Genomic DNA, 10,807 nt, shown 5'->3' with positions numbered 1-10,807 from the left:
AGAGTGATAAACTAGAAATGGGAGAAAAGAAGAAACCATGATGATCAGTTTCTAGCTTGAGAAACAGATTGAGGTTTAGTAGGGATAACCAGGAATTTCATTTTAGACATGTTGGCTAGAAATGCCTTTCCGATATTCAAGTAGAAATGTGAACTTCAAAGACAGATTTGAGTTTGGATTGCTGAGAATAAGTTTGGGCATGAGCTATAACTCACTGTCAGCTGTCAGAGAGAGAAATGATTGCTGAAGGAAACTTGAGTGTCCACCATTTGAACCAGCAAAGGACACTTAGGCTTGGGCAGAAGGTGGGAGGAAAACTAGGGGAGAGGGTGTTTATGGAAGCCAGAAGAAAAGAATTCAAGGAGATTGAGGTCAGTTTGGGCCAATGTAGCTGAAAGATCAGAAAATAACAAACCTGTCCATTGTACTATGTTTCACTGAATATAAGATGCCACTTAGTATAAGAATCACCATTATTTTATGTGCAACTAAGACAAAAATGCTAACATTTAGAATGATTAGATGTCATCAACCATAAGACATCTCATTGTAGAGATGTTGGAAAAATTTTTAAATGCGCATCTCAAGGTAAAACATGGTATTTGTGGTACTGTGGAGGTTGGTGATGACTGATGAGCAATTTCAATGCAGTGTGAGTAGAATAAAGGAAGTTAAAAAGTAGAAATTGTATATGTAAGAACTTGAAAAGTTTGGTTCTGAAGTGAAATAGGACAGCTGGCAAGGCACACAGATCAAGGGAAAGCTTTGGTATTTAGGATTGAACAATTGAATTTTTTATTGATGCAATAAAAGGTTTTTTTAAAAATATATATTTTATTGATTTAAAAAAAAATTTTTTTTACAGAGAGGAAGAGAGAAGAATAGTTAGAAACATTGATGAAAGAGAAACACCTATCAGCTGCCTCCTGCACACCTCCTACTGGGGATGTGCCCGCAACCAAGGTCCATGCCCTTGACCAGAATCAAACCTGGGACCTTTCAGTCCACAGGCTGATGCTTTATCCACTGAGCCAAACCGGTTAGGGCAATAAAAGTTTTATTAATAGATTAACCTGGAAGATAATTTTGAGTGAAAAAATAAAATGCCAAAGATGTGATATCAAATATTTAAAATTTTAAAATATAACGATACCACATACTGTTTATGTATTTTTAAGTATGTTAAAGATAACATAAAAGTTATGCTTGTTATATTCTTGTTTTCTTTAATATCAGGTTTATTGGGCTATAATTTACATATATCATTTTAAACTTATTTATTTTAGAGAGATGAAAAGAGAAAGAAAGAGAGAGAGATAGGGAGGGAGAAACATTGATGTGAGACACATTTGGTTGTCTCCCGCACTTACCCGACTGGGTCAGTGACGGAATTTGCAACAAAAGGTACCTGCCCTTGACCAGGTATTGACCCTGGTATTCTGGTCTGTGGGATGCACTACACACTTAGCAATATGGGCCAGGGCTCTTTTATTTTAGCCATCTTAATGTGAAGTGGTTTCTCATTGTGATTTTGATGTGCATTTTCTTCATTTGCATGTTGATTATCTGTGTATCTTCTTGGAGAACTATCTTCAGATTTTTGCCCATTTTAAAAAATTCAGTCATCTTTTTATTTTAATACTTTTATTGACTTTAGAGAGGAAGAGAGAGGGAGAGAGAGATAGAAACATCAATGATGAGAGAGAATCTTTAATTGTCTGCCTCCTACACACCCCATACTGGGGATTGAGCCCACAACCTGGGCATGTGTCCTTGACCAGAATTGAATCTGGGACCCTTTATCCGCAGGCTGATGCTCTATCCACTGAGCCAAACCAGCTAGGGTTCAGTCATCTTTTTATTATTGAGTTATTAAGAGTTCTTTATATATCATTCTAGACACAAATCCTTTGTCAGATTTATAGTTTTTAAATATTGTTTCCCATTCTGAGGATTGTCTTCGCTTTCTTGGTTGAGTCCGTGTAACTATACACACATACACACTGAGTGGCCAGATTATTATGATCTTTGAATGCATAATAATCTGGCCACAGATTATTGAGTACCTCATTTATTGATATCAAAGATACTATAAATCGTGCACCTGATCAGTTTTCCCCTTTGCAACGGCTGATAGAAAGCTCAGGACAAATAGGTGGTTGATCTCCAGCAAAAGTCTAGAATTAATCCTACTTGGTAGTCTAGCATAGACTAACTTCTGTTTAGAATTAATAATTTTGCTTAGATTAACCTGTTAACCCTCTTAAATCATCCTAAATTTTATAAGATTTGTGTAATCATATCCTGTAATTTGCTAAGAGTTTAACAGGAAGGCTTAAACTTGATTAAACTTCCTTTCCAGCCTGTGCCATCCCTGACATTGATGGGTGCCAGAGCTGTTTTTTTAGGAACAAGCCCAGGATGTTTTGTAGCAATAGGAATTGATTTGGCTAAAACTGCCCAAGGCCAGTTTCAAGCGGCTTCGAAGACCCTCTAGTGACCTCCTCAAACTTTTCTCATTATAATACTAAAATCTCCTGCCAGAGTCTGAGATTTTCCGCCATTTTTTAGCACTCCATGTATTTATGGGCATGTTTCCTAAATATGTATAGATGATGTAGCTCACCTTCATGTTTATGCATGATTTCCCTGAATAAAGACAAATCTGATCCTTGTTTGAGGGCACTCTATTTTTGGAAAGTGACCCCCGATGTGTCTGTCCTTGATTGCTGGCTCATAATAAGATTTGTTTCTTCTCATAAAATCATCTCGAAGTTGTCTTTTGGCTGGCAACTACTGAGTAATTAAACTCTGTTCCGTCTGGTAACACTCTAAAGCACAAAAGTTAAAAAAAAATCTTTTTATTACTACAACAAACATTTATTTCTCATTCATGTTACAATCAGTGGCTACAGGCCAGCTGCTTCAGCGCTGCTCCATGTGCTTTGATGTTTTTTAAGCTTTGTTGTTGACAGTATTATATATGTCCACCATTGACCCCTCAGGACCACAGTTCCTGCCCTGGGACCCCGCATATCGCACCAATGCCTCAAAGGGCACATGCAGTCCCTGCCTGTTACCCACAGATACAGCAGGTGGGCTAACCCGGCACCTTCTCACTGCATTATCTGCTCCCAGGTAGTGTGAAGGTGCCCGGGGTCACAGGTCTCCAGCTTAGAAGCTGCTTGGATTCCAGGACTGCACTGTCGCACACGACAGCTGTGGCCAGCAGTATGTTATCCTTTTCTTGTCCCTCACTTAAATGAGAATGCTTTCATATTTCTTCATTAGCTCTGATGACAGCTGTAGGTTTCTGGGAAACAACCTTTTCTAAAATTAAGTAAATTTCTTTCTACTTCTTGTTTGCTTCTAAAGTTTTTATTCATTTTAACAGAAATAAATACTAAGTTTCATTGCATGCCTATTTTGGAGGGAGCCTCTCCTAAAATTTTGTTTTAATTGGCTCTCTTGATGCAGATAACAAAATTAGTGGTTTTTTTTCTAATACTAAACCATTTTTTAATTTCTAGGATGAGCCTTACTTAATCAGGATATGTCAATATTTTTAACATATGGCTGTAATTAACTTGCTCATGTTTTCTCTATAAAAGTTGCATCCGTGTCCAGTAAGACTGACTTAGGGTTTTTTCTAGTTATATTATTCTTAGTTTTTTTCTCTTCGTATTTGTTTTGCTTTGTGGTGGTTGGTGTTTGTTTGTTTGTTTTGTATCAAGGTTATATTAGCCTCATAAAGTAAATTTGGGGCTTTCTAACTTTTTTCTGGAAGAGTTATGTTTGAGGTTTGTAGAATACACTCATTTCAAATGGGCCTTATGTCTTTTTTTTTAAAATATATATTTTATTGATTTTGTACAGAGAGGAAGGGAGAGAGATAGAGAGTTAGAAACATCAATGAGAGAAAATCATCAATCAGCTGCCTCTTGCACACCCCCTACTGGAGATATGCCCGCAACCAAGGTACATGCCCTTGACCGGAATTGAACCCGGGTCCCTTCAGTCCCCAAGCCGACGCTCTATCCATTGAGCCAAACCGATTTCAGCGCCTTATGTCTTTTTAAGGGTAGATTCTCTGCTGTCTTTTAATTGTCCCATTGTTATTAGTTGGTTTAGCTTTTCTACTACTTTAATAAATGTCGGTATTTTGCTTTCTTTAAAAGTATTCATTTCAATGAGATTTTAAATTTTATTAATAAATTATATGTCAAATTTAGCTAATAATTTAAAAATCTTATTTGTAGTTTTGTTCCCTTTTTCATTCCTAATGGAATTTTTTTTTTTTTTTTACATCTTCTCTTTTTTATCTTGATACTAAAGGTTTGACTTCTTCACCTTTTTCAAGTAACAGGCTTTTATTAATTGGTTTTACTAGGTTTTATTGTTATTTTAACAGCAATAGAAATTCATTGGTGTGTATGCGTTTTAAAGCTTCTAAAATTGAATGCTTAGTTCACTTATTTTTAACCTGTTTCTTTTTCCCCCCTAAAAGATTATTTGTGGTAATAAAATATCTCTGTGAATTGTTGGTTGCATCCCATGGATTTTGATATGCAATAGTCTCATGTCATTCATTTCTAAATGCACTAAAATTTATATTGTGATATACTTTTTAACCTAAGACCTATGGCATGCATTTTGACTGTGATTTCTCCATCAACTTAATCTTACTTTCTTTTTTTTTTTTATTCCTTCAAGTAATTCCTCATCATTTTAGATTCACCAATTGATCCCATCTTGTTTTCCAGTGCTAATTTGGACTGATGTATAAATGTATATTTCTAAAATTTCTAGGGTCAAGAGCTGGAGGGAAAGTAGGTACAAGGATTCAGTGTATCAGCAGCATGATCTCATCTCCCCTAGCATTTTTTTTATGGTGAGAGATTCCAGATCATGTTTATACTGAGAGCAGCCCAGAAAGGAGAGACACAGACACTGTCAGAAAAGAGATACCTTTAAATGAAAGTCCTTGAAAGGACACAAACAATGCAATGTTGAGCGCCAAGGGGAGGAAACTGGCCTGTGATAAAGAAGAGGTGCTTCCTTCATTGCAACAGAGGAAAGGAGAGAGAAGATGGGTCGAGATGCATCCTAGTCTTCTCTCTATCAAGCCAAATACTCTCAGCTTTCCCAGTCGGTTTTTAATGATATCTTCCTGGATTCCTCCTTCATTAAACAATCAAATGGGGGAGTGGGGGAGAAGGTTGCTGTAAAAGCATAATGTTGACAAAGATCAAACGGTTCAGAATAGCAGGACCATTAGCTTCCTTGTTCTGGACATTGTCTTCTTTTTAAGTCCAAAATTGCTTTATACTCTATAGGCATGCCTATTTGTGGGCTTTTTTGTGTGTGTGTGTAAACTCTTGTAAACTAGGTCTTGCCTAATTTGTATTTGCACAGAGAATAGCACAAAAACCACAGTCAACAGGACTCAATTCAGTCATTCTCTGAAACATATTAGACCTGTCTCTGGGGTGTCTTCTCCAATCTGCTGTGCTAGCCCCGAGTCAGACTTCTACCATCTGCTCCTGGGACTCCTGCAGCAATCACGTCACTGGCCATTTTCTCTTTCTTCTATTTCTAGTCCTTACTCCCTATTGCTCTCAGAATTGTCTATCTACATATAGCCCTAACCATGCCGTGATTCTTATATAAGAAATGAATTTCTGGAGAATAAAGTCTAAACTGCTCATCATGACCTTCAAGGTCCTTTACTATCAGGTCCTCACCTACCTTTCTAGAACCCACAATGTCTATTGAACAAAAAGGGATGTGGAGTTTAAATTGACCACTGGCTTAATCAAATTATGTAGTTCTATAAATTAAGTAAGAATATCTTTACCTAAAAATTTTAATTTTACTTACTGCTTTTCATTATGTCCTTAGACATGTCACTTTTCCTTTGTTTCACTGCTTCATTTATAAGGGCCTACTACTTTACATAAACTAACCAAAAATTCAGTAAACTATTTAGCTAGTAAGTCATCTCTCTTTTTAAAAATATTTTATTGGTCAGGAGTATTTTTTAAATATATTTTTATTGATTTCATAGAGGAAGAAAGAGGGGGAGAGAGATAGAGACATCAATGATGATAGAGAATCATTGATCAGCTGCTTCCTGCACACCCCACACTGGGGTTCAAACCTGCAACCCCCCATGTGCTTTTGACTGGAATCAAACCCAGGACCCTTCCGTCTGCAGGCCAACGTTCTAGTCACTGAGCCAAACCAGCTAGAGCAAGTCATCTCTCTTTTTAACCTTTTCTTCTGTTTCATCCTAGTCATGAAATGATCATCTCCTAAATTTAATATGGCAAGTAATTATCATACTTTTGTTCATGTTCTTTCCTTTAAGAGCCATTTCCACTCTATCACCCTCCACCCCAACTCCTATTTCTCCTGTCAATGTAAGAACATTCAAACCTGCAGAGAATTTTTATGAGTTTATTTGAACCAAACTGTCTACAATTGCCGGGAAGCAAAATCTCATTGGATTAAGATAATGCTCCAGAGAATGGTAGATTTGCACTGTATTTTATACATAACAATCAAAAGAGCAGATGCAGTGAGCTACATGGAACCCAATGGTGATAGATTAGGGAGGTGAGAGAAAGCAAAGCAGGGAAACCTCTGCGATTGGAAGAAAAGCAAAATGATAGGAGCTTTATCTTTTACATAGGTGGGTACGGGATAGTTAACAGTCAACAATTAACTCAATAACAATGAGGGGATTTGTGGTCTCTGCAGAGTGGTGCCTGTGGTTTGAGGGGGTCCAGAAAAAGGAAAAAGACAGCTCAGTTAAGGTAAAGAGGAAGATGCCAGCCTAGACCATGACTACCCATCAAAAACTGCTTTTAGTTAAAAAGTTTTAATTTCACACCATCCTTTGTGATTACTTTAGGTCTTCGAGTTTGCAAAGCTGCCATACAGGCCTTCCCTGAGCTTGTCAGGTTAGCATGTGGCCCCTATTAGGCCACAAATTTATTTGAGCCAAACTGAAGACAATTGCCAGGAAGCAAAACCTCAACAGATTGAGAAAATGCTCTGGAAAATGGCAGTTGTGTACCTTATTTTATACATTACAATCAAAGAGGAGAGGTAAGCCCTGGCGGGTATGGCTCAGTTGGCTGAGTATCATCCCTTGCAGGAGAGGTCACAGGCTCCATTCCTGGTCAGGGCATGCCTGGGTTGCAAGCTCCATCCCCAGTAGGGGGAGTGCAGGAGGTACGATCCATGTTTCACTCTCCTTCTCCCTTTCCCTTTCTTTAATATATCAATAAAAACATATTTTACAAGAAGTGGCTAAAACCGGTTTGGCTCAGTGGATAGAGCATCGGCCTTTGGACTGAAAGGTCCCATGTTTGATTCCGGTCAAGGGCATGTACCTTGGTTGCAGGCACATCCGCGGTAGGAAGTGTGCAGGAGGCAGCTGGCTGATGTTTCTCTCTCATCGATGTTTCTAGCTCTCTATCCCCCTCTTTTCCTCTCTGTAAAAAAATCAATAAAATATATATTAAAAAAAAAAAAAGAAGTGAAGAAATGTAAATGGGTTACATGAAACCCGTTGGTGTAGATGGGGGGGGGGGGGGGGCACGGCCAGAAGAAAGCCAAGTGTGGGGTGAGGGAGTTGGGGGACAGACACACAACCTCTGGGATTGGATAAAAAGTAAAGTGATAGACATACTTATTTCTAGATAGGCAAACCCTCTATTCTATACTGTCTCATTGCTCCTTCTCCTTCTTGACAGACCTCACTACAGGATAGTTAACAGTCAACAATTAACATGACAATAACAATGAGGGGTTTTGTGGTTCCTGCTCTGACCCCCTCAAAGCAGTCACTGTGCTTTGAGGGGATGAGGGTGGAGGAAATTACTTTGACATTCCAAAGATTTAATATCATAGATTAAAAAAAAACAACCACCAATAGACAGGCTCACTGAAGGTAAAGATGGACTTTTGTCAGGGAAGATTCAACCCTATGACATGACTACCTGCCATAAACTGCTTTTATTTTTAAAAGTTTTAATTGCAGACCATCTAACATGGTTACTTTGAGGCCATCATGCAGGCCTCCCCTGAGCTTGTCAGGTTTAGTTCCCATTTTTGTTCACACCCCTAAGCTTTTAGTTCTGGAAGAGTCCTTTGAGGTCCTCTATAATGCCTAGTGATAGAGGGGTGAAGGTGGTGTTTGAAAAAAAAAATTCAATAATTTATTTTAAAGAAGTGTTTTCTGAATATACTCTATCTAAAGTTTAAAGTTGAACAAATTATGACTGCTGGAGATATTCAAATTGCTGTAATTCCAAAAGGGCTGGAACCGTTTGTTCTCTGTTCCTCAAAGAGGCTGAGCTCCCTTCTAACTCAGGAATTGTCCGTGTGCTTTCCTTCTGCCTGTAATGCTCTCCCCAACCCATCTCCCACCATTCATGCTTCCAGGTGCCAGCGTAAACTGGTCTTCGAGAAGGCAAATGTAAACCCTCTTTCTGTGCTGTCTCGTTGCCCCTTCTCCTCTTGACACACCTCACTATAGTTGTAATCATGTGACCATAAGTGTAGTGTTGATTTTTCCTTGTCTTCTTCACTAGACTAAACTATGAGGATGGGGTGTGGCTACTTTGTTCCCTACATGGTGCTAGGCACATGAATGAACTTTAGTTGCCACAGGGACAAAACACTTAAAAGTTGAGAAACACTGCTCTAGTGACTCTCTCACTGGAGTGCACCCACGCCTTTCCCCACCTCCTTCCCCAGGTCCTTTTTCTTGCTTCTCTTGTCTAAGCTCCAAGCGCTGTATTTTGTTTTAATGATATCTTTATTCTGCCGCTGTAACTTGTTTCCTGAGCCCATTTCTTCTACGGATCACTTCTTCTATTTCTGTGACTTTCTAAATAAACTGTCTTATAAGTGTGAGAAAAAAAGAGAGAGAAAGAAACATTGCCATAAAAACTCAAAGCCCGCTTTAAAAATGAGGCGAGGTTCATTGAAGACAAGAGGTTCACTGAAGGACAGTTGCAAGTAAGGATGTGCATGAGACCAGATCCAAGAGGATTCTCTGCTCCCGCCTGGCCCACGGCCTTTGCCTCATCCTCTTACCATGGCTTGAATGGCCCGCCTGCCCAAATGCCTCTAGAAGCCTTTCCTAGCCCCAGTCCTCTCGGAGCTGCTGTGCAACCTCGTGATGTCCAGTTGGCAACACTCCACGTTGACCGCGTTAGCGGTCACTCCCCAGTCCACCCAGCAACCTCATTCGATGCCAGCGACCCCTGCCTGCCTCCTGGGCGCGCAGAGAATCTTTCCAGGGGATGGGCGACTGGGTGGCTCCGGCGCTCACCTCCATCACCCGGACTGGACAGGCGTCCTGGGGGTCATGCGCGAGGTGTGAGGCCCCAAATTCCAGGCCTCGGCGGCTGCGGCCCCGCCTCCTCCAGGCTTTGGCGGCGCTGATTGGCTGATCCGCCTAGGCGGTGGAGGGGGCCACCATCGCCCCCTTCTCAGCTCCGCGGGGGCGCGCCCGCGGCACGCGACTGGGCGGGGCCGAGGGTGAGTGACGGCCGCCCGGGCCAATGGGGCGGGCGCGCGCCGCAGCCGCCGCCGCCGCCGCCACCGCCGCAGCCGCCGCCGCCACCGCAGCCGCCGCCGCCGGAGCTCGGCCCCTGACGCAGGCCGAGGTGCCGCGCCGCTGCTGCTGCGGGCGGCGACGGCTGCACCATGGGCCGGCTGCCGCGGGCTGCCGCGCTGCCGCCGTGGCTGCGGCCGCTCCTGCTGCTGCTGGCCGGGGGTGAGTGCGCGCCGCGGCGGGCCGGGCGGGCGGGCTGCAGGCCGCGGTGCTGGACAGCTCCCGCCGCCAACAAAGGACGGCGCGGGGCGGGCGCGCGGGCTGGCGGGGCCGCGGCGCCGTCCTCCCGCCACACGCGCCCGCGGGGAGTGCGGGGCGTGGGGCGGCCGCGTGTGCCTGCGGTGTGTGTGGTTCCACGCGTGAGCGTCACACCCACACACACACACACACACACACACATAGCCACACACACAGCCGCGAGCGTGCCCGGGAGTCGCGGGCGCCCGAGCACGCTCCCGGCGGCGCGGGGCGAGGGGCGCTCGGGGCCGGCCCCGGGGCAGAGAGGAGGACGCCCGCCCGCCCGCCCGCCTCTGCGACAGACAGACAGCCAGCCTCCCGGGAACGGGAGACCGGGAGACCGCATCCGAGGTCCCCTGGGGCCGCGGCGGGGAGCGCGGGTGGGAGTGTCTGCGGCCCGGGGGGCGGCCGCCGCGCCTCCCCAGACAGCTGCTGCGACAGCGGGCTGTGTTGACGCGTGTGTGGCGCTCCTGGCCGGGAGGGAGGAGGGGTGTGTCATTGTGAATGCGGCTCCCGGGCCGTGCTGGGCAAGTTACTTTGTCAGGAGCTGACAAAGAGGAGGCTCTGCAGCCCCGCGTCCCCGTGTGTGACAGTGACGGTGCTGGATAGCTCCTGCGCAGCTGACAGCAGGGGGGTGAGACCCTCTGAGATGGTTTCCATGCACAGTTACTCAAGGGCACTGGGATGTATGTGGGTGGTGAAAGGTTCGGGGGGGGGTGGGGGTCGGGGGCAGATGTGCAATGGATGTGCCTGTGAGCAAGAGACAGTCTGAGAACAGCTTCGGAGGGGCAGACGGGATTTAGGTGTGTGCTGGGGTGGAGGGGGGGGGGGGGGTAGAGGGTGGAAACACAAAGTGTGTGACAGCCTCTGAGCCAGGCCACCAACACAGAATGGGGGTTGGGAGGAAGGAGACGGGCTATCTGCAAGAGCAGGTCA

General features: G+C 43.8%; 1 protein-coding gene across 1 annotated transcript in view; it reads left to right on the top strand.

Annotated features, from left to right (window-relative positions):
• The first annotated feature begins 9,637 nt into the window (after positions 1 to 9,637).
• Positions 9,638 to 10,807, top strand: part of PODXL2 (podocalyxin like 2) — a 29,202-nt gene continuing 28,032 nt past the window's right edge. The window contains exon 1 of the mRNA XM_036419895.2: positions 9,638 to 9,796. Within this exon, the coding sequence (XP_036275788.1) occupies positions 9,727 to 9,796 (70 nt within the window). The 5' untranslated portion in view covers positions 9,638 to 9,726. The remainder of the gene's footprint in view (positions 9,797 to 10,807) is intronic.

Source organism: Pipistrellus kuhlii, unplaced genomic scaffold, assembly GCF_014108245.1.
Source record: "Pipistrellus kuhlii isolate mPipKuh1 unplaced genomic scaffold, mPipKuh1.p scaffold_m20_p_6, whole genome shotgun sequence".
NCBI classification, from domain to species: Eukaryota; Metazoa; Chordata; class Mammalia; order Chiroptera; family Vespertilionidae; genus Pipistrellus; species Pipistrellus kuhlii.
The sequence above is the reverse complement of the archived record's forward strand: the minus strand, read 5'-3'. Positions and strand labels throughout refer to the sequence as shown.